Consider the following 25,697-nt stretch of genomic DNA (forward strand, 5'->3'; position numbering starts at 1 on the left):
TTTGTAGGCATCCCAAGCGTGAAGTTATCTCAAGCAGCAACGATGAAGTACAAATAGCCAAGCCTATTCAAGCCAGTCCGTCTAATTGACTCAGTCAGTTTAAATCCAAGATGGCGCCTTTCCCGGCAGCGAAGAACCAGTTAGTTGTGACCACGATGCTCGCTCTCGTCTATATTAGGCCGAAAGAACCAACTTTCAGTTTAAAAATGATCCCAACAGCAATGCTGTCATCTATTTGAATCCGAAAAATCAAATTGTCCAAAATATCGGTCGTGAAAATGTACACATTCCTATGAGGTGCGCGACGGTTCCTCAGCGAAGTCCGACATACTGCGCAAATCTGAATTATTGGAGTCAGAAAAATCTGGTCCTACAGGTCTGTTCTGTTCTAAAACCTAAACATTAAGAAACTGCACACCTTTTCTTGTCTGCACTGGCTGCTCTAATGTAGTCGGTAAGCACTCTGGTCATTTTTTTACCAGCACAGAAAAATAAGTACTGCAGCTTTGGCCACAAGCACAAATTCAGCAAAACATGTAACACGAAAATTACACTTTCCGCAATTTTGGTGGGTGCAGGTGGCACCTAATAACAGGCAGTTGTTTCAAATGTGCAAAATCATTTTTAAACGAGCACCAATAAAGGATAGCATTATCAAGATGCATGCAGAAGACAAAAGTGAGTTGCTGGCACGGCTTTGCATAACAAAGGAAAAAAAAACCTTAAAGAGGGCAAAAAGTTGGGCATGCTGATATAGATTCATTGAAAGCAGCTGCAAATTCCCATGTTGTGGTCTGTGAAATTCACTGTTTTTATGAATGAAACTCATTCACAAACACTGCCCAATTTTACGCACATTTTTTCTCCCCAGATTTGAAGAACTATGCCTTTCCTCTGTGTGCCCATCTTTTTGCGCTTTATTATCCATTATGAAAAAAATTTTATCACACCAGTAGATAATGCTGTTTTTATCACGGACACTGAATGTGCCAGGATTGCTTTCTGCTCCAGTTAACTCTCACCGTCTGCTCGTACAGAAGATGAAGCGTGGTCTCGTGTGTCCAGCTGCTGTGCATGGAGTGATGTAAAGTTATTGCATCTACTTTCACAGGTCTCACCTAAGGTTGCATAAAGTGCAGCTAAAAGTAATAGTAGCACCAGCACAAGAGAACTGGAAACGGGGCCATGTACTCACCGACAGGGTTTCTAATGCGCATGCACTCCTCAATGCTCTCCTTGAGTCCTAGCGTGGCAGCAGTCGGTCGTAAAGAGGAGGCCACACCATTCTGCTGTTGCCTGGGCTCGTTTGTGACGACGCAGTCATCAGGGTCGTCGGGGTCATCAGGGTCGGAATCGTCACGACTTTGCAATACAATTAGTCGTTCCCTGGCAGACTCTTTTTCTGCTGAGCTGGATGCAGCAGTCTCTCCATTGCCCTGCGGTGAGTCGTTGATGCATGCATTGATGGTCTTCATCGTGTCTCCCATGATGAATTCGCTTGAGATCTGGTTTTCCTCTTCTTCGGTCAGACGGTCATCTGCGAATGAAAGCAGAGGAAGCAGATGGTTAAAAGCGGAGCAAGCCCCGTTTTATTCAGAAGACTTTGATCAGTGGACATGCGCGTTAAGTGCAACACAGTTTGCTGAAGGCCTCAAATTTTTATGGCATTGGTTCAGGCAGGAGAGTAAAACTATTGCATGCATTTTACAATAGTGCACAGCATGCATGGGCAATACGTTAAGTGTTAATTAATAATATGATGCATAAACTAATTCCAAGCTTATCTGCTATAGCAGTGTCTAGGAGAACATATGCTTGTGTGAGTTGGTATGCCATTTTGTGATGAACAGCACGTAACTGACGAGGGCGAATGGGAAGACATACACGGACGGGTGCTGTCCCCGCGAGTCATCCTTCTCGATTTCGTTGATTGTGCGTTGCTCATCATAAGAAAAAAAGTGAGGCAACGTGGAAAGTTCGGCAAGTTGGTTGAATTTCATATTAAAAAAAAAAAAGCGTAAACAACTGACGGGGAAAACACAGGAAGAAACAATGACACAGTGCCTATGTTGTTGTTTCTTCCTGTGTTTTCCCTGTCAGGTTGCACTTTCTTTCAAATGTGAAAAAAAAAGTGCCTAGCAGCTGCTCTGAGAAGCCTTGCGAACAGCTGTGGCTAGCTTTGTAAACAACTTTCCTAAGAGCTTGGGATGATGGTCACAGTCGCCACCATGTACAAACCCTTCCTTTTTTTAATTTTTTTCATTATGACCGCCAAATACTGCACGACGCATGCAACAGCTCCCTTCTTTCTTCTATAGCTCTCACTAGAAAATGTGCCAGTTTGGACCAGCCCAGTTACGCGAATGGATGACTGAGAAATCACCTCTCAGTCACAGTATTACATTATCAGGTTTCCATAACACAACATGAAGCATACAGAATCACAACGAAAGTAGACATAAAATGTTTCACCTTAACAATAGAACACAACAGAAAATATCCAAACATATTCCAAAATCCCAGCTGAAAAGCTTTACCCAATGAAAGCTCGCTTCATACTGCATCAGACCTTAAAACGGTGGTGAACGCAATTTTGTTCATTCTAGAAAAATGCCAGTGGGGTTTCAGTACGAAGCCCCAGTCCCAGATGATAGGAAAGCTTTGAAATGTGTGAGACGTGAATCATATTTATTTTGAAAGCTCACAGCAGGTGCCAATTTTAGTCGGATTCCAAAGCGCAGCGACAATGAAGAAAAAGGATGAGGACGACACAAAGCGCTTTTGCTGTCTTCCTCTGGCCTTTCATTCTCATGCTTAGATATCGAAGTATGAATACCCACCACACTGCCTTACCTTTTGCCAATTTCAGCAAGCTTAAACTTTCAGAAGCCAAACCACATTGAAAAAATCGTAATCACCTTTAGCATATGAGGCGAAGCGTCCACGAACTTTGCGCCTCCGGTCCTCGAGTTCGGCCTCAATCTTCTTCTGGAGCTGGGAGATCTCCTCGGTTACTTTCTCGATGCGCCCCTGTTCGTCGAGCAGCTGCTTCTGCTTCTTGCGCGCTGCCTGCGCATCATGACATCATTGCGGAATCTCAATTTCCTTAGGCTCATCTACCTGTAAGCCATATCGTCGTTGCTGCTTCGTACCAACAAATAGAGCCCATCGCATAAAACAGTGAGTCCACACTTTGCTGAACTAGCAGTTCCTTTGGCAATAGTCTCAAAGAGTCAATTGTTGAGTGTACGTACGCGACACCAACTTTAAGGGCAGAAGATGCCTCAACACTCCCACGGACATGCTTCCTCTCCTTTTAACGTAAGAATGTATTTAACGTCTACATCTGCAGTTTTCAGCATCCATTGGATTTGTAGTTCTCTGTCCAAAAATAACAAAAATAATCATTCATGGCCTAAGATAAAGTGCATGCAGCACGCACCGTATCGATGGCTGCACTGAGCACGCAATGCATACGAGGCTGCATGGGAGATGGAAGTCAATCGGCAAACGCTGTTGGGGATACCCAAGGCTAAAAAGAGAACCCCTGCTATAAGCCGGTCATTAGTGCACCGCACCATAAGTTTGTTGCACTGTCAAAAATGACAGCGGCAGATAAGCTGGTCAAGCAATACAAGAAGAACCACTCTCTCAGCTGAACAAATAAATGGTCTGACATTATGCAGGCAAAAGTTATAAGGAAACGATGATATCGCTACATTAGAACATGATGGTACCTAAGTTAGTAATAGCTGCTTCCAAGCACCCATTTGAGCCCAAGTTATCACCATCATCGGCCTAACTAGTACATCTACTGCAGCAGGACAATAGCGTCTCCCATTGGTCTCCAGTTAGCCCTGTATCATGCCCACTGTGGCCATCCTACTGCCACATGATTTAGGTCCATGCATGATGGGTTGTAACTTCTGTGTCTGGCTCAAAGACTCGGCTGGCCATCACTGCAGTGCACAATTACGGGCAAAAAATTGCAGCAATTCCATTTTATCCGGCTCAAAACCAAATACTTAGAGCACAGTGCCCTTTAAGATTACCTTCAATTCACTGCATTCAGGCTACAAAAGAAAAAAGCAAAACATAAACCTATGTGTGCTCGACGTTAGCAGACACAATGATGCTTTTATGTAATCCTTTGAATCTGTATAAAAAATGGAAGTCACACAACATCTGGTGCTATAGCTAGAGCAGCAAAGTAGCTATTAGTTGCTTTTATCTATTTTATTATTTTACAATAATAAAAAAAAAAGGTTCTTCAGGCAGATTTTAGCTACACGTTAGTTGAGCAATGTGTCACATATGCTCCTTGAAAAACCAAATAAAATGCACCAATAAATTATCTCCAATAGAGCCCGCAAAGAGTCATCCAAATTTTTGCTGCCAAATCAGTGCAGAAAAAGGTGATTTCCTGCAGTTGAAGTGAAAGTTGTGCCTGCAGTGCAGTGGATGTCCGTATGTGAGTGACTATGCAAAATTTTATGTGTGCTAAGATCACGAGAAGCATTAAAAGCACATGGTCTGCTGCACTATGCTTAAAAGCGCAACATACATTAATTCATGGGTACCATATTCCAGAGCACCACTGACATTCATGGGCTTTGCTTTTCAGGGCATGGCATAGGTCCGTCGCAATTTTTGATGCCCAAAAGACAGGATGTTTGATTGGTGAGAGTGCGGTTCACTGTAAGCAGGTAAACATGGTATGAGAGCACAGCAACTGTGCAGAAGAAAAAAAACACCCAAGGACAAAGCAAGCTCACCTTGAAGCAAGGAGGGTCCTGTTCTTCTTCCAGATCAATGGTCATAAACTCGTCAAGGGTCAGCTTGCCCGAGGGCGTGTCCCCAAACTCTGTCAACCTGCAGGACACAAAGCACCACTCGCAAAATACTGCTGCCTGCTCCACCACCAGAGTAATTGCACTATCAGCAGAGGTGCAAAACACCCCTCAAATGGCAGGCTCGAGGTGGTTAAAAAGGCTCGAAAGGTTTAAATCATGTTATCAGAATATTTTCTGTATGCATTCCTGTTAGGCAGCATACCCACACAAATTCAGCTGCTCATCCAGAGGACAAGCTTGAGAGTTAGGGCTAAAAGCACACATGTTATCGCTGCAATATCAAATGGCTGGGATCCGTTATACAAGTGGCAACATCTTGTCGAGCTAGCTCAACAAGGTTTTAAAGCAATCTATTATGCAATGTGAAACTTCCATCGTACAAAGCAACGAAACATGACTGTACTACAGTAACAAAAAAAAAACTCTTCACATCAAAACACTACAAACGCTGACCAACAGTCTGTGTTTATGGAGTAGACATTGTTCCACCATGTTCAACATCTCAGTAAAGCATGTACATAAACACTATTGAAAACACCATCATACCATCACACTGTAAACACTGTTTACTGCTATTTGCCCGTAAACACTGGCCCGTAAACGCTGCAGCACTAAGTTAGTTATTCTTCCAATTTTGGGCAAACAAAGCCTTAGATGCTGTTAGTACTAGGAAACACTGTGGAGTTTAGCTACACCTTGGGACCCTTGGCTACACGTTTTACAAAAATGTATGCCCCAGACAGGTGCTGCAGATATCAGTGCGAAAAGCATTTCTTCTGAACAAGGCAGACTTTAAAATAAGCCTTTCATGTAAGGCTTGAATAGACAGACAAATTCATTAATGAACTGTTGAGAGCAAAATACAGATTCTAGAATACCGTTATGCAAAAAAGCCTATTAAAAAAAAAAGGTAAAATTACAAGATATCTGGGGCAATACCAGACAAGGCTCTGGTGAATGTTAAAACAAGCTCCCACACAGGCCAGTAACCACCATGTCTATCGGTTACTACTGTAACTACACTACATATCGCCTTCTTACGACTCAACAGGGCCTGTCACTTTGCAAAAAAACACTCGACAGTCACCACAGCATGACAAATATTGTGCAGAGAAAGCCTTGACAGTGTGTTACCTCCTGGCACTATTTAGACCTGGTGAACCCACCTTTTGCGAATGGTGGTCTCGCACACCTTGACTACGCGCACCAAGTCGCGGATGTTGCGGTTAAAGTCGTGCAGGCGCGAGGCAACCAGGAGGGCAGCGCCGCAAAGTCCCGATGGTCGTCGACCAGTGTGCATCCAGTCGCGCTTCATGCGTTGGACCATGCGCAGTGCTGTCATCGAAACTTCGTGCGTCTTGTCCCCAAATTCCAAATGGTGGGCGAAGCGCACAATGTAAAGGCACGGGTCTGCACACAGAGAGGGGTAAACGTGGCTTTTTTTTTCTTTCTGTACGCTCAGCAAAAATCTTTGAAATAAGGAGCACAGCATTTTGTCAGCACCCAGGTGAGCAGTTGCATATACAGAAGAGGCAAGCATGCCTTGCCAAATGCACTTATTTCAAGCAAAGAATTCCAGCAGCATTAGCTACCCAAATGATTCAATGATCGTATAGTATAATATGGTACAGTAAGGTATACTATGTGGAGTCCAATGTCCTGTGCTCCTGAAGCAGCCCAAAGGCTATGAAAGACACCATAGTGAAGGGTTCCAAATTATTTTCAACCACCTGCTGCTCTGTAATGTCTGCTGACAATGCACAATGCACAGGTGCATTCGCATTTGTCATCCCCCGAAATGCAGCCACCACAGCCACGATGCGATCTCACAACGTTGAGCTCAACAGCCAAGGTTATTGGGGTATCTTACCGCAGGGATATATTACCGATCAAAACCAACAAATAAATATTGCCCATCTTCCATTGTACACACCAGCTTTGTTGGCGACAGCTTTTGAACTCCCTTTCTATAAATGCACGCAGTTTTTTTTACACCCTTCCAGAAAAGTAGTGAAATCTATTCGCATGAAGAAGCACCATTAGTGTAGAATCCTCACGTCGGAAGTCTCTAGGTGCAAATTGTGTCAACGATGTTACAAGCAATAACTGCCAATTAACTGAATGAAGACATTGTTCCACCTCTTATCATTTGAAACCACATAATCTGTGCCAGAAATGTGAAATACTACCTGTCCTCTGCTCAGTGACACATGACACAATGGGCCTCATATTTTCATTTTTTTGCCTCCGCTCAAATGTGTAAGCCAGTGGCTCTCAGTTGAAATGTATGCCTCGTCATTCATTCATTTATTCATACTGTCAGCCCTGGGCGGGCTATTACAGGAGTGGATATCAAACTTGAAACAGAAAAAGAACACATCAAACAAACACTGAGATCAACACTAAATTTCATACATAATTGTGTTTGCCACTTGTACAAAACAAAAACATTGTCATAAAAATCAAGCAGAACATAAAACATTGTGCAGTTTATCTAAAAATTCGCTAAGTGATTGTGACGTGACAACGGAGTTTGGTAACATATTCCATTCCTTAATGGCTCTCAGGAAAAAACTAAATTTAAAGCAATCATTCACGTCGTTCACGAAGGTGTGGGGAATCATCGAACAGCTCCTGTGTGCCCCTTGTGACAGGCACCAAGCAAGAAAACGGCTGGAAACTTGAAGGGGATCTAAAAAGGGCACTCAATAATGTTGCAGTATGCCTGGGATGGTAACGGACGCCGCGTCACGAATAACCTCCAGCAACACTCGGAGAGTAGATGCAGGTTGAAACAATGGCACAGATTAAATGTGCCATTCATGGTAGCACATCACTGCTGCATGTTGCTGAGGGAGACGAAGTTGCGTGCCCTGCATATGATCACTGCTTTAGTTATATTTTATAAGGGAACTCGAGAAAATTTTTGGACAATTTCAGTATTTTATCACATCATATTTCATGAAACTCTCTCTCAGATGCAATAAATGGCTTTCAAAATGATCTGCAAAACAATTATAAAATGTAAAAAAATATATAGAAAGCCAAAACTGAAACTGGGTTTTAGTCAATACATGACATCACGACTGATCAACAAATGATGACACAGGCAGCATCAAGGAAGCTCTTGTGCGCGTTGAATGGCTAAACTAGAGACTGTAGACAACAACTCAAACATTCATTTGTATGAAATGGCCAAAAACATCAAAATTTTCGCATTCAGCAAGCACATAACAAAAATTGATGGGCAGATAGGCCATGACCTCACGGACGCAAGGCTGCCTGCAGGAATCACCAACTGAGCTGCCAAAATGTAACTTTTAATTTAACTAGCGAAGATATGAAACAAATGCCTGGCTCAGAAATTGGGCAGGAAATATCACAGCAGAGAGAGAATCCTTGGGTAAAAGTTTGTTAAATGTGTAGGCGTCAATATACCCCGGACAAAGGTGTTGGAGGTGCCGTCAACGTAATTTCAGACCATCGAGTGATGACGCCTTAAAAATACCCGATATGCTGCTGAGCGCACTGCAGTGGTAGTTTAATGAAACATATAAATGAAATGAATTCAGTTATAACACATTACTGCAATACGAAAGGACTGAGATAAATTGCACTAATAGACTGGATTCCAATGCAAACACCCCTTCACACTGTTCACTGAGCTGCAGTGCATCATAAACTTGCAACAAATTGAAATGGTTGCTCACTACACTCGGGGACAGCTTTCTGCACCACTGCAGCAGAGGCTAGGCAGGAAAGGAAAGGAGAAAGATAAACTTAATAGGAGAAAGATTATGTTCACCTCAGAGGTGGCACTCCCATTTAGTTCTGGCCTGACAGTATGATGAGTGAAATGCACACCTTTGAAACTGACCATGTCCCTTAAGAGTATTCAGAATGTAGCAGCATGCTTATCAGCATTTTTGTACTTGCACCTATTCTCGTAGCCAACTTAGCATATTTTTGTTATAGGATGATACAAACAAAGTGCTGCCACTTCCGAGTCATTACTAAATTCTGGTGGCTGTGCAGGACACCTGTCGGTCTTGCCCACACCAGTACTCTGAAGTGACCCAGTTAAAGGAACATTGAGTACAACACCACCCAATTACTGATCTCAGTAAACAAATGATTCTCTGGTTCTTTTCAGGCTATGTCGATATTTGTCCAGTAGTAGCAAAAGATGCATATATCAACGAGAAAATTAGATCTAAAAATCTTCTCGGCAGTCGATGCACACTCGTGACGCCCTTACTAAAAAGGACAGGTTGCCACCGATTTGAAGTAAATCACAATGTAGTATATAGCTTCAGAGATCCGCGCAAAAAGAGTGTCGACGCACAAATTTTACCTGCGATATGGGCCAGCGGTGAGAACCCCTATATCCTGTATTTTAGTCTTCTCTAGCTTACAAACCCTCCGTTTTCGGTGAAAGTGGCCTCCTTGTGTTACCCTATCTATACCGGCCAACATCTATTTGTTGGGTAAAAAACATAGCGCAGAAAAAGACAAGGACTCAGAAAGACGGACACAGCGCTAACTTCCAACAAAGATATATAGCACAAGACGCATATTGTTGTTCGAAGTTAACGTTGTGTGCGTCTGTCTTTCAGAGTCCTCGCCTTTTTTGCACTACGTTATTTTACCCTTGAAATGAACCAACAAGCCCAAGTGGATCCAACACTTCTGGATCCATTTGTTGTCAGTGCCCCTTTAAAAGCAATCTGCCAAGCCAAAAACTGCTTTGCGAGGATAAGCTATATAGAAATAAAAAATAGGCGTAAACAATGAAGCTCAACACTACAAGAATGTTACCAACTAGTTAAACATGTTATATATTCATCAGAAGTTAGTACATCACCGCCGACACCCCACAGGTGTTGGAGTAGACGAGGACGAGCAAGTAAACCTGATGACTGAAGAAAGCTGAGATGTCATCAGGCACACGTGTGCGATTTTCACTGTCTCCAAACATCTGAAAGAAAATTTACACGCTAAGGGATACTGCAATGACTTGACAAAATGTAGGACAGTGACAAGGCTGAACAATACCCTCACTGGGTACTCACTAACACAAGCCAGCAAAGCTTGCTGTTGCGCTAGTTGCCATTTCTTCATTACAGGCGTACAGTGCCAGGAATCTCCCCCCCCCCCCCCCCCCCCCCCCCCCCCCCCTTGCAACTTAAATGGGGGTTTTGTGTCAGAGTAAATGTGGGTTAACGACGTCCTCATCGAAATAAAGAAGAAATGGGCTTGGACAAGGCATGCAATGCGAAGGAAAGATAGCAGATGGTTTTTAAGGTTGACAAACTAGATTCCACGAGAAGGCAAGTGTAGCAGGGAGTGGCAGAGATAGGTGGGAGGATAGGACCGAGAAGTTTGCGGGGATAAGGTGGCCGTGGCTGGCACAGGACAGGGCTAATTAGGAAATGTGGGAGAGGCCTTTGTCCTGCAGTAGGCTAGGCTGGTGATGACGAAGTGCCACTTTAAACAAGGACAAGGAATGCGCTGCACCATTCTATGACCTTGCCTAAACAGTAGTTAAACCTCCGATCCAGCAGGAACCCTTGGCGATAAGTAATGCAAAATGCCTACGAGTAAACAACACAAAGTTACAGCACAAAGGATCTGACCTGAATGCACTAACTTCACTGTCATCAAGCACAGCAGTCGGTGCATTGTAGATACCTCATAGTATACATCTAAGCAACTCACTTGTCAGCTGTAGTAAATGCTAAATAGGATGACTTCACAGCCACTTACATATTGCTGTCTGGGACTGTAGTCACACACTGCAATTAAGTGCTCTGTGTAGCCAGCCTACAGTTAGACACAGCACGTTACCTTTAGTGTCCCGACACCTGTAACAACCACCCACTGAGTAGGTGGTTAGAGGCAGACGTACTGCTCAATAAAACACGCTGAGGGGCTAGTTGGTGTGCACTGTTTCGAAAAGAGTAATTAAGAACTACTTATATTTAGATGATCACACAGACCAACATGACAGGACAGGCACCAATCAACATAATCTGTCTGGGTGCTCGTCTGAAACTGCGTGGCGCTCAATTACTCTGGCTAGAAACAAGGCAGACCCCTCAAAAACAAATCACACAGCACTCACCGGTTGACACGAATGAACGAGAGGATGAGGAAATTTTACTCACACATTAGTTTTTGGGTGTGACAACAGTATTCTGTGCACTGGCATCTTCAAGAAGAGATCAGAGAACGCATCTGAGCAATGATAATCATTTTCAGCTGAACACCCGGTCTCGGTTTAGTTTGCCATGCCACTTGTTTTAGATGCAAGTTGCAGAACTAAAGCAAAAATTTCTTCCAAAAACTGACAAAGGCAAACTTTTCCTTCTGGTTAAGAGCAAACGCATTGATATGGCAGATTTATTTAAACGGAACTGACAATACAGTGCACTGAATTCTGTAGCCTGGCTACTTCTTTCGGCCACCACGCTCCTTGACTTGAAGCATGACTGTGGCATTCTGTCCAAGATTGTAGAACGCCAACGTGTTGGAGTCCTTGACAAACATGCCCTCGTACTGCAGCTTCTGTTTTCCAGGCGGCATTCCCAATTCCTCGTGCAACTTTGCCTTCAACACAGACACTGTGTCCGTCAGTGGCAGGGTGATGGTCAGCGTCTGGCCATGGAGCTTCCATTCGGGCTTGTCCTGAGCCCCTGGCACCTGCACCCTCACTGTCACGGGACCCTTGTTCTTCGCCAGGAACTCTGCCTCGGGGATCAGGCTCTCCTCTGTTTTGGTCTTCTTGCTTGGTGGTTCGTCATCCACCGGGAGGCTTGGAGGCAGCTCTGGTGGCAACGGCGCCATGGCCGGTGGAGGCATTGCAAACGGCATTGGCGGAGGCCCGCCCTGTGCCATCGCTAGCATTCCCGGCGGCGCCCTCATATGGGGTGCCATCAAGATTCCTTGTGGGGTGGCCAACATTGGACGTGGTGGCGCTGGAACGGGTGCATGTGCCATGACGGGTGCCATCTGAGTCCGCAGAGCTGCTGGTGGCAGCAGCGTGGGCTGTGGTGTAGATTTTGGTGGGGCTGGAGGGGGCTGCTTTGGCGGTGGCGGTCTTGGTGCGCTCACTGGTGGAGCAGCTGTCACTGGAGGCGGTGGAGGGAGGCTGGCTGGTGGGAGTGGCGGCATAATCTGGGAGCCATGTTGTGGCTTGGCAGGCCCGATCCGCTCCTTTTCTTCGTCGGGAAGGAGGCCCTTGATCTTGTGGATCTGCTGGATTTGCTCCTCGATGGTGATGTTGGCACGGGCAGCACGTGTCGCTGCCTCCATGCTGGCCGTGTGGCCGTCCCAAGTCACCTGTGGAGAAAAAGAACCCCTGTCATGGATGCACAACAGGATTTGGCAGGTGGTGGACATGCAAAAGATAATGCTCGCTCAAATTACTTTTGAGGCCCTGTTAGGAACACACCCTAATTAGATTACATAAAATTGAATAGTAATGGAGGCAAAATTCTAGAGGCCCGTTTACTGTGCGATGTCAGTGCTCGTTAAAGAACCCCAGGTGGTCGAAATTCCGGAGCCCTTCACTACGGCGTCCCTTACAGCCAGAGTCGCTTTGGAATACTAAACCCCCTTAAACATTAAAAATAAAGTTTTAATTGTACTATTCACTTGCGACCATACTATCCACGGGTGAATGCTCCTGCGCCTTCTAAAACTTCTCGCCCTCTTTCCCATGATCATCCAAGACTACTGAAGGTTCCTTCGCAATTTTCCCTCTATGAGTTCCTTAAAATTATAAATGGCACTCTTTGCAGACCCCAGAACTCGTAATAGTAAACAAGTGTAAGAGGCACATCAGGCAACGCACCTTCTCCTGCGGTCTTCTGTCCTCCTCTCCTATCTTCTTACCAATGGCTGTCTCCTCATCGCCAAAACCGAAGATATCTGTACGGCGCTCGGCAAACTGTTTCAGGCTGCTCTCGATGGCCGATCCGGGCGCAAAAACTTCGTCCTGCTGCATCTTCTCCTGAAGAGCGCGGTCGCGCTGCTCAACCCAGCGGGGGTCCAGCAGACCGATGCGCATATGCTCCTGCATCTTGTCGGCAGGGATCTTCTCGCCCGTAATGGGTGAGATGAGGTACTGCTCGGCGGTTGGCTTGGCAGGCTTGCCGCCCTTCGGGTTGTAATCCTTGCGCACCACGACCTGCTCCGGGTTTGGAGGCAGTGGCGGCAGCTGCGGCGGGGCCTCCTTGGGGGGTTGCGGCGGAGGGCTCGGGGCCCTGGGCGGCGGGTTGGACGGCGCCCCCGCCGCGTTCGTCGTCGCCGCAGATTCTTCCTCCTTGTCGCTGCCGGCCTCCTCGTCCGACTCGACCTCCATCTCGACCTCTTCGCCCTCCTCCTCCATCCTTTGCTGCGCCAGCACCCGCGACCCCACATCGTCCGGGCTGGTGGGCGGCGGGAACAAGCCCTGCTCGTTGGGCTGGTAGTCGACCGTCTCGACCACCACGAAGTCGTGCCAGTCGATCTGCGCGTACTGAACCCGTTCCCGCTCGGCCTCCTCCTCTTCCTTGCGCCTCTGCGCCTCCTGCAGCTTGGTCCATTCGACGCGGTAGCGCACCTGGTCCAGGATCACCTTGGGGTCCTCGGACTCGCGCTTCAGCTTCGCCATCAGGTCCTTGCCCGGCACCAGGATCTTGGTGTACTGCTCCAGCAGCTTCATGAAGTAGTTGAACAGGCTGTGCTGGGGCCTCAGAAAGTCGAACTGGTAGTTGCGCTGCTCGCGGTTCATCAGGTTGGTGAGGAACTGCCGCCCGTTGCGAGCCACGAACTGTGCCGTCAGCTTGACGATGTCCAGATCCAGCGCAGAGATGGACGGCGGGTCGGCGACGAACTCGAACTCAGGTGGCGGCTCCTTGGGCACGATAGGCTGCTCGACGATCTTGGAGATCTCCTGTTTGGCCGATGTCGCCGACTGCTGCTGCTGGCCCGGCTTGGTCGGCGTCGGGGCGATCGCCAGCTCGGGCTGTATCTTGCCTTCCTTCGCCTCTTTGACCTTGTGCTGGTAGTAGGCATTGTACGGGTCTCCCTGGTTCAAGAAGTTGAACTTGGCGTTGTTGATCTCGTTCTGGCGAATACGCGCCTCGAACTCGGGACCGTTGCGCGCCACGAACGTGGCGGTCTTGTCGACGATGTTTCGCAGCTCCGGCGGTGGGTAGATTATGCCGATCGTCGGCTTGGCAGGAGCCGGCGGTGGCTCGGGCGCTGCCGGTGGTGGTGCGGGCTGCTGCTGCTGCTGCTGCTGGTCTTTCGGCGGCGCGGCGGAGTCGGCAACGGCAGCGGTGGGAGCGCCCGCTGTCTCCGACGTTGCTGACGACTCGTCTTCTTTGGGTGCCGATTCCTCCATCGGAGGAGGCAGCACGACCGCGTCCTCCACGGTCGGCGGCATTGTGGTTTCTCGGGCCTTAGCTTCGCCTTCAAGCCGTTTCTCTTCGCTTGCGGCGCAACGCAAAACACGAGAAACGGCAAATGGCGTCGTCAAGGGTTAAAGCGACTCAATGGATTACAATCTACGACGACGACAAGCGGTCACGTTTCAGCGTGACAGGTAGCGCCCCCATTTAACACAAGCGGAAACACAAAATTAAAAATAAACAGAAACACACACAAATAAACAGTAAGAGACAAGTTTAACAACTTCTGATTTTTAATCTGCCATTTTATTTTTGACAGAACGGCTTAGTTTCTTTAATGCAATCGCAATGTGTCCGTCTTGCTTTTTTTTTTTCAGCGCAAGTGAAATAAAAGCGCAAAATGTTTTCTTCAAACCAATCACTAGCAGCAGAGAAAAAAATCAAAGCCCTATTCATTGTGCACAAAATTACGACGCAAAGAAACACGGGAGATATGAGAGAGAACGAACAAACGGAAAGAAAGAAAAAAGGCGCGGTGCATGACGGGTAGTTCTCGTTTTGGGGTTCGCGACGAGCGAGCGTGCAGCGCGAGTGAACGAAAACAACAACGTCAAAAAATAACAAAACGCCGCAGCCAGCAGCGCAGGAGAAGGGAGCAGGGAACGAAGAACAAAACCAGCCCGACAACACAGCCCGCTCGTTCGCTCGCTCTCCTTGACGTCAAAGCCTGTGGCCGTCGGACGCGACCAACGACGTTGCGGTTCCCGCGATGGGTCGTCGAGATCACTGAGGACGCGGTGGTCCGCAGCTCGCGCGAAAACCGCGACTTGCCGGGAAATGTCGGCGAGGGCGACGCGTCGACGGGAAGAGTCCAACAACAGCGTCACCACGGCTGCTAAGCAGTGGACCTTCTACGGTAAGCGGCCGCTAACACTCGCCTCGGAGGCGATTTTTTTTTTTTTTCCTGCCTCAGTGTGTATGGGGTTCAAGACTGACGACTGCTCCCTCGCAAGGCGCATCTACCTGGCATTCCAGCTTCATCCTTGCTTGAATGCGTCGATCGCCGCCTGTAGGGAGGTTGCGAAGCGCCGCAACACTGCTCCTTCCCCCGTCCTTTTCCCACGGTTGTGGCCGTATCAAATGGCGGCGCGTGCAGGAAAACTTCCCAACACCTCCGAATTCGCGGCGAGACACATATTTATTGGACATTCTGAAGGTACAGAAGCAGTATCGCAAGTGAATGCACCGTTTGGCTTCCTTTATTTATCCAACAAAAGCTTGTAAACAATTCCAATGTAGTCGACGGTGTGCAGTACAGGCAGACGTCTCACATTCCCGATGACGCTAAAACCAGCCCGCGGCAAAAGGATGCTCGCGGTAAAAAAAGAAAAGTGGCACAGCATAAACAGAATCTGCACCAGAAACGTTGAAAAACCACACCAAAAACACTGGAATATTGCGCAAGAGGCTTCGAGCTACTGTACTTCGAGCGTACCGCAAAAAAAAGTGTCGTCCGAAAGCGATCCGTTCGGATGCAAGCGCGCTTCTGCCGCCGCGGATTTTCCCGGCACGCTGCATCGTCGCCGACGATCGCGGTGACACACCGTCTGCGCGGCCTACCAAGTCGGTTTCGCAAACGCTCTCGCGTAGCGCACACAGTACTACGTGGTGACGACGCGACGCGTTCCGTTGGCCTCCGTAGCTGTCGCGCCCGACCTTGATCGCAAAACAACGCCCAACCGGACGACGCCTCTCCAATCGGGATTGCTTGAGTAAACACACACGTACTACGGCGGCCGTTGCGTCGCAGATGTGTATGTACTGCCGTCTGGATAGTCAGTTCGCGCAGTCGGGCCGCCATGACGCATACGGTGTCGGCTGCAAAGAGCAACTCCATTGCCGACTTTTCGAAACGATGAGAGGCACCGGCAGCTACCACGACAATTAAGGAAACTGCTCCGTCGAGGACTCTTTCTCCTTGCGCGGGCGATTGCGATAGCTGGTGACAACGTGCGCGGACTGGCTGCCGATACGGAATGCCCACGCTGCAGTAGGCCGCCGTGCGCATCGGCTGCTCTTGCGCACCAGGGCGAAGAAAACGGCGGAAAGCGACGAATTCTGCGTTCTGCGAGCGAGCGACTCGAAACGCGTGACTCCACGAATGCCCGTCCAGGCGACGGTTTGTCCACGTGCCAGTTTCGGTTTCGTCAGTCGGTGTCCGTGCCTGGCCTGTTGGCTGTTTTTTTTTTTTCGTTCTTTTTCTTTCACACCTCACGGTGGCGACGCTGCCCCCAATGTGAGGACGCCCCAGAAGCTGCCTGCGCGTACAAGCCACCGACGACGCAGAAAGTGGGAGCGTATATATGGTTTGCTCGAGGCGCATGTACCGCGTGCAAGACCGTCGCAGAGGTGGGTTTCACGCGCGAGGTCACGTTTACCAAGCTCTGCTCGGCTGGTAAACGCTTGGCTCAGATGCGTTTCTTCATTCATCACGAGGTACCTGAAAAGCTCGCTCAATAAGCTATATCCCATTATCAGGGGTTTTTCTGCACTCACGTCAGTGTGTCTGCAGTTACGTCACTAATGATGCCTTGTGTGAACACCGAGGCATGAGAACTTCCGATGCAATGGTCTTGGTCACAGCGAAGTTGCTGGCTCAATACGCTTGCAGTGAAATCACTGACGTTGCCACCCAAAGAATAATACTGTTTTTTCGCCGTACCATGAACAGAAAAAACGATGTCGGTCATTTCTCGAAGTTGAGTAGTTATGCTCATACATGTCAATGCAAAGCTCTTAAATGCACTCCTGTTCTTGACTCAGTCAATATACATAGGATGGCACCACCCCACCACCAAACAAAAAAAAACGAGTGCATCAGTTGTTGAGATAACTGAGATAAGACAACTGTGTAGGCTGAGACTTCAAGTAAGGCAAGATAATAAGTCTAGATAAAGCAAGTAATGAAGTGCAGAAGTGTACATTTCTGGTTAACAAACTTCTGTGCCGCGGAGACTTCTCTGTCTGGACATTTGAGTGAAAACTGGTCGCAAATGCTTGATAACAAATACCCAGTTTTTTACTTACCCTCTTGCAAACATGCACATAGGACATACTTGTTCTGACCTCACATCAGTTTACACATTTCTTACTGATGGAGAGTGTCTAACGTTATTCAACAGGATCCCTGACATAACACATTCTTGTATAATTGGGGGAAGGAGAGGGGGGAAGAGTAAAATGGATATAAATTGCTGCACTTTTCCTTCATTCTTTGATGAGCAACATATTAGGCACAAGCGAACAATAGTACACCTAGGCACAAGGAACCATTTTTGCTTTAACCGAAACCACTACAGCAACCTGGGGATTACTTCACCTTGGTGACTGTCTGCAGGCATGATATTGCTGTTTTAGTCAAAAACCCTGTTTTGAAGATTTAAAAGCTGTTGGGCATCCATGGTTTGCACAAGTGAAAATTTATGCAAAAGCTTTTTTGGTCAGATGGGCAAGCTTTAGCTCCAGGACAAATACTGGACACCAATTCCTAGCAGCCAGCACTAAACAGGATGGATCACCTTGAATTGAGTTGCTGGATACAGGAAATACATTAATACAAATGAACTCACCTGCAGAATGAGCTACCTGCTTTCGAAAAGCATTTTCATGGGCATACCACGATTAGCAAACCGTGGCATTTACTCTGTGTACTCTATGATAAAGTAAAAAAAATCACTGAAGTCCAGACAACTGAGAAGAAAGCTATCATTATATTTGTGAAACTCTCTTTGGAAAACAAGTGGAAATATAAGTGCCTTTTTAGAGAAGCAAGTGATTTTGAAAGCTCTTTGTTCTCGGCAAGGTTGTATGTATTCATGCGAGTCTGTTCTAGCGTGGTGGCTTTGTCCCTGCAATGAGTGCTACCCTCTAGTCCCAAGTGTTTTCCAGAATTCCCCAAGGTGGAATACTGCTCCACTTTGAGGCATTCCCCTAGGCTCTCTACACTTGACATTGTTCCGACTCAATTTGGTGAAGTTGGCCTCACCCTGCTGTCTGCTAGCTGTCCTGGTTAGCTTTGTGGGTAGAATAACAGCCACGGAGAGGTGGTAATCCCCAGTTCGACCCCTGGCTGTGCAGTTTCTGAGAAATCCGTTTAGATTTCCTATGTTGTCAGATTGGTGCGCTCAAGGTGGACAGAATTGGGTAATTACTTCCCTATTTGCACTGTCCTGCAGGCCAGCAGCCGGCGGGTGGTGGCGGCACCCAGTCGCCGACCAGCCCCACGCTGCCGCAGCAACCCCCGCAGCAGTCCGTCTCCCCGCCCCCGTACTCCGCATCACCGCCGCCTGCCTACCTGCAGTGCCCCAGCCCCCCTCCGGGCCCCCTGCGTTCACCAGGTGGCTCCAGCAATGGATCCGCATCATCCGCTGGAGCAATCGGAGGAGTAGCCGGGGCTAGCGGTGGAGACTCGTCAAACGCGCCACTGCGGCTTGGCCCTAGCCAGACAAGGGACCCGAACTGGCAGGCTCTGCGGACAAGCGTGCGCGAGCGCAACGCGGCCATGTTTCGGAACGAGCTCATGAGTGACGTGCGGTTCATGGTGGGACCCAAGGGCCCGCAGCAGCAGACGGTGCCTGCGCATCGGTATGTTCTTGCCACGGGCAGTTCGGTGTTCCATGCCATGTTCTACGGGGGACTGGCCGCACCGCCCGGGCAGGACATCGAGATACCCGACGTGGAGCCAGCGGCTTTTCTGGTCCTCCTCAGGTCAGTCTTGCCACCTTTTCAGTGGAGGAATGCACTGGTTTCTATGTCTTGCACAATGCTGTGCTGCAATTTGCTGATGTGTCGAAGTAGTGAAACCAGTTGTGCGAGTCAGAACGGTGCCTCTACAGTCGTGCTCGCTGCATGACTATACTCAGTTTCATAGCTAGCATGCTGCCAAAGGTAGATGTGTCTATTCATGGTATGCCCACATTCATTAAGTAGTTTGCAATCGGAGCAATAGCTGAACTTGTGACACTACTTTTACAAAGCAGCTAGTATCTTCCAGCACAACAGAGAGCAAGTACTATAATTTGCAATGTTTGGCAGTTCATTTTATCCTTCACCGAGGATACAAAAAGTAGGTGCGGTATGCCCTAGCATGTGCCTCTTGCACAGCTTCAACAGCATTCCATGCAAAGAGTGAAATAGAGTATGCAGTCACCTTCCTTCTGAAGACAGCTACTGGTATGCGTTGAAGCATTGCAGTGTTGAGTGTGCAACTAGTCACTGTCGGAACATAGACTTCGAAGCACATTTTCTTGTCTAGCTCTGCAGTCCATCCCATTAAGGCTACAATGCAGCTTTAGCTTAAGTCACCGCTCTCTTTGCCACAGGTACCTGTACTGCGATGACATCACACTAGAGGCAGACACTGTGCTAGCCACACTGTACGCTGCCAAGAAATACCTGGTCCCACACCTGGCCCGTGCTTGCGTGGCCTACCTGGAGACCAGCCTGACTGCACGCAATGCCTGTGTCCTTCTCAGCCAGAGCAGACTCTTTGAAGAACCTGCGCTAGCCCAGCGCTGCTGGGAGATCATCGATGCTCAGGCAGCCCTGGCCCTCTCTTCTGACGGCTTTCCTGATGTCGACCGACCCACCCTTGAAGCTGTGCTGTCCCGCGAGTCCCTGAACACACGTGAAGCTGTCATCTTTGAAGCGGCCCTTGCATGGGCCGGAGCCGAATGCACTCGCCGAGGCATAGAGGCGACTCCGGAGAATCGCCGAGAGTGCCTCGGAAATGCCCTGTACCTCATCCGGTTCCCTGCAATGTCCTTGAAAGAGTTTGCCGATAATGCTGCGCAGTCCGGTGTGCTGACCCTCCGCGAGACCGCAGACATGTTCCTTCACTTCGCGGCGAGCCGCAAGCCTGCAGTGCCGTTCCCAGTACAGGCGCGGCAGGGCCTGCCAATGCGTGTCTGTCGCCGATTCCAGTCCTGCGCCTACCGCAGTAACCAGTGGCGCTACAGGGGTCGGTGCGACAGTGTCCAGTTCTGCGCCGACCAACGCATCTTCCTGGCTGGCTTCGGCCTGTACGGTTCGAGCAGCGGTGCCTGCGAGTACCGCTCGCGCATCGAACTCAAGCGTGGTGGCAAGGCGCTGGCGCAGTGTGACACCCGCTTCCACTCGGACGGCTCAAGCAGCACCTTCCGGGTGTACTTCGACCACCCCGTCCAGATCGAGGCCGACACGTACTACACTGCTTCGGCTGTGCTGGAGGGCTCAGAGCTGAGCTACTTTGGCCAGGAAGGCATGAGCGAGGTGTCCGTGGGCAGCGTCACTTTCCAGTTCCAGAGCTCCTCGGACTCTACCAACGGCACAGGGGTCCAGGGTGGACAGATCCCAGAGCTGGTCTTCTATGGGTCAGCCAGTCCGCCGGAGTCCACCTCGTAGCCATGGTTGCCGTGACGTAGAGGATCGCCAGCGGCTGCCCGCTCCTATGTTTCTCTTAGGACGAGGCCAGCTGACCAATGTTCTTGTGCTGGACTGTTCCCAAATGTTCCCATGCTCCAGGCAGATCCTGCTACACCGTACGATACTGCCAAGTGTAGTAATACTGTTCGTCAAAATGTGCATGGCTGTGGAAGCAGCAACTGCATGAAGTGTAGCAAAATTGACCAATGTTCCCCCAAGGAGGGTGTAAGGTGTCTCCTGCCAATACCTAAGGTGCTCTGGACGTACTTCTAAACCACTGCCGATGTCAAACTCGCCCCTGACAGACTGCCCTTCTGGCACAAAGATGCATTGTGTTGTAAGATCATGGCTGGATTTAGGAAAGCTTCCTTTTCTGTATGACTGAACAGCGGTGAAAGGGACAGTGATGAAGGTAGAGACACACAACGCAGCACTGTCCTTCCTTTCATGTGCAGGTATCAGGACTGGTGTGGTCGCTTTAACAGCAGAAAGGCAGCCATAAATGATGCTGTTCTTGAAGCGCACGAGGCCTGTTAGCAGTGCTGAACTTGACAGTGCTGCCTGCTTATCAAATTTCACGTCCTCCATTATGTCATGAAGCCAAGTTCAATAGGGGTGGCTCCGGTCAACTTAGACACGTGACAGACACTCTTGATGTAGTTCACATCGCCCAAAAATCCATGTCCTTTTCATCGTTTCGCCATGACTCCTACGACGCAAAGAGAAAAAGAGGCCAAGCTCTTTACCCCTGCAACTGTTCAAAACTGTTCTGGCAACAGTACTTTGCAGTGCGCCGCTTGTCTTGCACTTGTCTGGCAGTGACTCATACGGTGCTGGTGCAAATTTCATCGCTGCGAAGCATTTCCCAGTGCGTAGGGAAAGCCATTCTCTTCTTCGTAGCTGCAGCTGTTCCCCGGTTTCCTTCTGACTATTTTAATTTTTTTGTGTGTGCGTGCGATGCTATTCCCCACGGATGCAACTGGCAATGGCAGCTACATGCGAGCAGCTACATGCGACGACTGTGCGAAAGAGCTGCGGTGTTTTGCCCGGCTGGTCAGTGTCATTGCTTTGCTCACACAGCCTCCAAAAAGCAGCTCTTTCGGCTGTGCAGCTACTTGGAAAACTTGTTGAGCAGGATTGTTTCAAAGCTGCCCAGTTATAATCCTTCAAGTTAGCCAAATCTGTCCATATCCAGCCTCGGGTGGATCTGTGGCAACACTGCTCATCTTATTTGTGCAATACAGTTTTTAACTTCCGTCTCATCAAAAAAAAATTGCAAATCAGGCAGTAAGGTTCACCCACGGAGAATTTTTCACTATAGGGAATGGAGAGGGGGGGGGGGGGGGGGGGGGGGGTAAATCTGCCCTTACTACAAGCTGTCCAAACTTGTTCTATCAGGCAAGAAATGCAGCACAGCTCGAGTTCTTACACGAATCGAAATCACTCTTTCTACAGCAATCTAGCCATGGCAATTGCACGTTCATTTTTTTTTACTAAAAAATTCATCCTTCAAACACTGCTGAAGCAAGCCTGAGCACTTGTGGACATCGGCTGTGTATGCAAGCGAAGCAATCACAGCGCTGAAAAGAATGGGTATTTGGCTAGCCTGTTGACAGATGTTAGTCACAAGAGTATGCTTGTAAATTTATGATACCCAAATGTCCCGCCAACAAAGTAGACCTAACGAGCTCGTAGCATTAATAGTTAATGGCCTAGCACCCACCAGTCAAAGTATTCTGTAGAAATGCCAAGCTGCTTGTTACACTGTGTCCAAATCGTTCGCAATATGAAACAAACCTCATATGTGTGTGTGTATGTTAAGACAGCGTGTTTAGATGAGCACTAGCTCTTTCAAACTCAATGTTAAGCGTACCTCTGTTTCTCTCTCAAGGCCGCCACAGATGTTGCAGCTAACTACGCTTGCGACTCGCACACCGCCTTTTTGCTCACTGCCGCAAGAAACCCATAGTTTTGAGTGAACATAAAATCTGTAGCTATTTTTTACTAACCACCATAATGCATGTAGCTAAGTAGGGATTAGCACAACTAGAATGCAGGCTTTCTATTTCGAATTTCATAATGTTCGCATCTGACTTTTAAAAATCAACCAGTCTTCTATTCTCCCCGTATCGCTGATGACTTGGTTGCAATGCAAAGCACACTTACACGTGTAACTGAGTGATTGACTGGCAGTTTTCATCATCAAATGAAATTTCATGGAATTGCTAACAGACTCCTTCAGCCAAACGATACGCAGCTGTGAAAAAAGGAACAATGTATGGAGGGCAACTCAAAACACTAACTGTCCATTTGCTTTTGAGAGTTTGCAACACATCTTCTTTTTTGTGAAGTTTTACACGATATATTTTTACAAAGTGTTACGTTTGATTGAACAAATTCATACAGCACCATGTCTATCAATGCAATAAGGAACTTATCCTGTGTGATTATGCTACAAATTTTTAGAAAGGTCATGGCAGCTGTTATTTCTTCGTTCATAATTTAGGATGCAAAACTTGTTATTTCTTATGAGGGTAAATTTCACAAAAGAAAAAAGCTGCAGTGTTCATGTAGTGCGATATAATGCGACAAGGGTCAAGCAGAAGTTGTAAATAAAGCAAGTCGTCCTTTCCTAGGTTTAACACAACCACTCCAGCTCCGTACTGATGCGTATCAACACTTGTTTTCATCAGCAATAAGTCAACGAAACAAGCTGAATGCTTCTATTCAATGCACCTTATAATGTGCTGATCTTTTTACCAGAAAATTTACAAAAATTTGGAGGCTGCATTAATCAATATGGGCAAATGCGGCAATGTTTTACTATAAAATGGTTGACATGCTTTACAGCCTGGACACCCCTGTTCATCTACTGTACATTAATTCTCTACCATCTTTGTGATGAGCGCAGAAAACCCTTAATTTCATCTTTTTTAACTGAACTCTCTTTTGAAATGCAGTTTTTCAATTTTACGTGACAAATTGCTACTATCAATAGTTTACAGAGAGAAAATTGTTCAAGTTGTTAAGACTCCTGAACAGTGATTCACTTCCAGGAGACCGAGCATGTGCAGCTAAGCCTTGAATGTTCATCACACCTGTGCAGGCTCGAGGGCAGAACTGTTGGCAAATGCGCGGAGCTCTTTCCGCCACACGCCGAATGCAATGTTGCTAAACTATGCCACGGCAAAGCATACAAGGGTTGTGACCATCTTTGTGACTGAGTGCGGCTTCCTCTCTGTTCATAAGCGGTGCTTCATTTCTCCTTTAAGAGTCTCGCTACGATCCGGTACAAGTTAAGTCTGCAGTGAAGCTCCACCCACATTCAGAACCAGCATGCAGAATTCCTCCGTGATGAAACGTTTTTCTCTTTTTTTTTTTTAAGCAGAAAGCTAACCACCAGAAGAAATTATAAGCTCAAGAATTTTGATGCCTCTGGCTTGTTCGATATAGTCAAACATTAAAGAGCCAATTTCATTTACTGCTGTGTTTGGACAGCGGAGTCATACAAAACACCGTCGACCATAGCCCATTGTTGCCAACCGCTTTTTAAAGTTGTATAGTGCAACTGCTTTCTTGCGTTATGAAATCCATATCGAATGGCCTTCCCTTCCTTCCTTGTTGTGACCCAAGCTTTTTATCGTGTGCAAATAATAATAAAATAAAGTGACGGAGGGGAGGGGGAAATGGGCACTGAACGTTCACCCGTGGCCCAGGCTGTGCCCCATTTCAGCTGCCTGTCCCTGTGTTCCAACTATGCACTGTTACCAGTTTCCAGGGGCTGCATGCGCCCCCCCGTAACGAAAAAATTATATACAGGCCAGAACTGAAGCCGTTCCAACACAATGCAATAATAAAATGCTGTACAGCCTGCTGCTTGTTGTCTCTTCTTTCATTTTCCATGTGCAAGAGTGCAGAGCAGCACAGACCGCACCCCGCAGTGCAGTGCACCAGAGTTTGAAACAATGCTTTGAGCTGGTCAGAACCAGTTGAACTTCCTCTAGATTGAGAGGTGTACTGCTCTTTCATGGTGCCACAGTAGTCCTTACGCTTCCTCTCTACTGTCTCTTACACCTTTGTTTGGCCTGGCGTGGCCACAGGATGCATTACACGGCTATGTGCGGCTTTTGGCTTACTTTGCGAAAGGGCCAAAACCTCCAGCGCATGCATAAGACGCGACCACGTCGCAGCTGGCTGCACCAATGATTGTATGAATTGTGACCCAATCAGGGGGAAACAGTTTTACGCCAAAAGCTAATTACAACTGAGACGTAAAACGGTGGCAGAGCATTGTTTTCATATCTGCTGACAAGTTTTGACCATTGTTGGGAGCTGTTCACAAGCAACAATGGACAAGAAGGTAGGAAACGTCACTGTCTTCTTGGTATATGCACATGTCGATGTGTGACATAAGCAAGATGCAGTGGTGTTGCTCTCACCAGGTGGGGTAACAGTGGAGTACGGCCCATAGGAATGCATGTAAACAAACTTTTAAAGTAGTTCCGATTTCGCACTGCACCTGTGAGGTCGTTCTTTCGTTAAAGCTCTATGGTACTGCCTTGTCCGTGGCTTCGGACTCCATATCAGCACTAGCTACCAGACTGTGCTAATTAAAAGTTTAGCTAGTGAGTTTTAGTTCATTAGCCATCTAATTACAACAGATTTTGTAATTTATATCTGCCGCAGCTGAGCTGACAGTTCGCTCCTGAAAAGATTTTCCTTCTATTTCCAACCCCCTATCTTAAGGAATTAAAAATTTTGAAGTGTTCACTCACACATCCGGTATAGAACATCACGCGCACCAGTTAAAGGTGTTCATCTTGGGTCGAACAGGGATCATCTATCCAAAACGAAAATGCTGTGACAGGTAGTCATGTTGTGGGTCCAAATGATATCGGCACCACAACTGAGCTACGCAAGCACTGCATACTCAAGAGCAAAAAAAAAAAAGATATTTTTCTGTTCACGGTAGCACTTGTAGCAT

General features: G+C 47.6%; 3 protein-coding genes across 7 annotated transcripts in view; 1 reads left to right on the forward strand and 2 right to left on the reverse strand.

The window, feature by feature from the left end:
- The window catches only part of Brf (Brf RNA polymerase III subunit), a 62,358-nt gene that overhangs the window by 13,984 nt on the left and 22,677 nt on the right, over nt 1–25,697 (reverse strand). For both annotated transcript variants that reach the window (XM_077665404.1, XM_077665403.1), the window contains exons 6-9: nt 6,020–6,263; nt 4,776–4,872; nt 2,919–3,069; nt 1,196–1,537 (exon numbers count right to left, since the gene is read on the reverse strand). In XM_077665404.1, coding sequence (XP_077521530.1) covers nt 1,196–1,537; nt 2,919–3,069; nt 4,776–4,872; nt 6,020–6,263 — 834 coding nt within the window. The remainder of the gene's footprint in view (nt 1–1,195; nt 1,538–2,918; nt 3,070–4,775; nt 4,873–6,019; nt 6,264–25,697) is intronic.
- Sf3a1 (splicing factor 3a subunit 1) lies at nt 11,215–14,770 on the reverse strand. Its single transcript, XM_077665401.1, has 2 exons — nt 12,709–14,770; nt 11,215–12,194 (listed from the first exon to the last, which is right to left on the reverse strand). Exons 1-2 carry the CDS (start codon nt 14,284–14,286, stop codon nt 11,304–11,306), a joined length of 2,469 nt encoding a protein of 822 aa, XP_077521527.1. The 5' UTR covers nt 14,287–14,770; the 3' UTR covers nt 11,215–11,303.
- lute (BTB/POZ domain containing protein 3 lute) lies at nt 14,772–24,589 on the forward strand. 4 transcript variants are annotated; one of them, XR_013314930.1, is made up of 4 exons: nt 14,772–15,167; nt 18,487–19,018; nt 19,633–21,956; nt 22,130–24,589. XR_013314930.1 is itself a non-coding variant. In XM_077665406.1 (3 exons), the coding sequence occupies exons 1-3, from the start codon at nt 16,615–16,617 to the stop codon at nt 20,690–20,692; spliced, it is 1,638 nt and encodes a 545-aa protein (XP_077521532.1). In that variant the 5' UTR covers nt 14,803–16,614; the 3' UTR covers nt 20,693–24,589. The 4 variants fall into 4 exon arrangements, 2 of the variants coding, with proteins under 2 accessions (XP_077521532.1, XP_077521531.1); XR_013314931.1 differs by lacking the exon at nt 14,772–15,167 and adding an exon at nt 15,304–16,660; XM_077665406.1 differs by having other exon boundaries at nt 14,803–16,660; nt 19,633–24,589.

Source organism: Amblyomma americanum, chromosome 5 (genome assembly GCF_052857255.1).
Source record: "Amblyomma americanum isolate KBUSLIRL-KWMA chromosome 5, ASM5285725v1, whole genome shotgun sequence".
Lineage (NCBI taxonomy): Eukaryota > Metazoa > Arthropoda > Arachnida > Ixodida > Ixodidae > Amblyomma > Amblyomma americanum.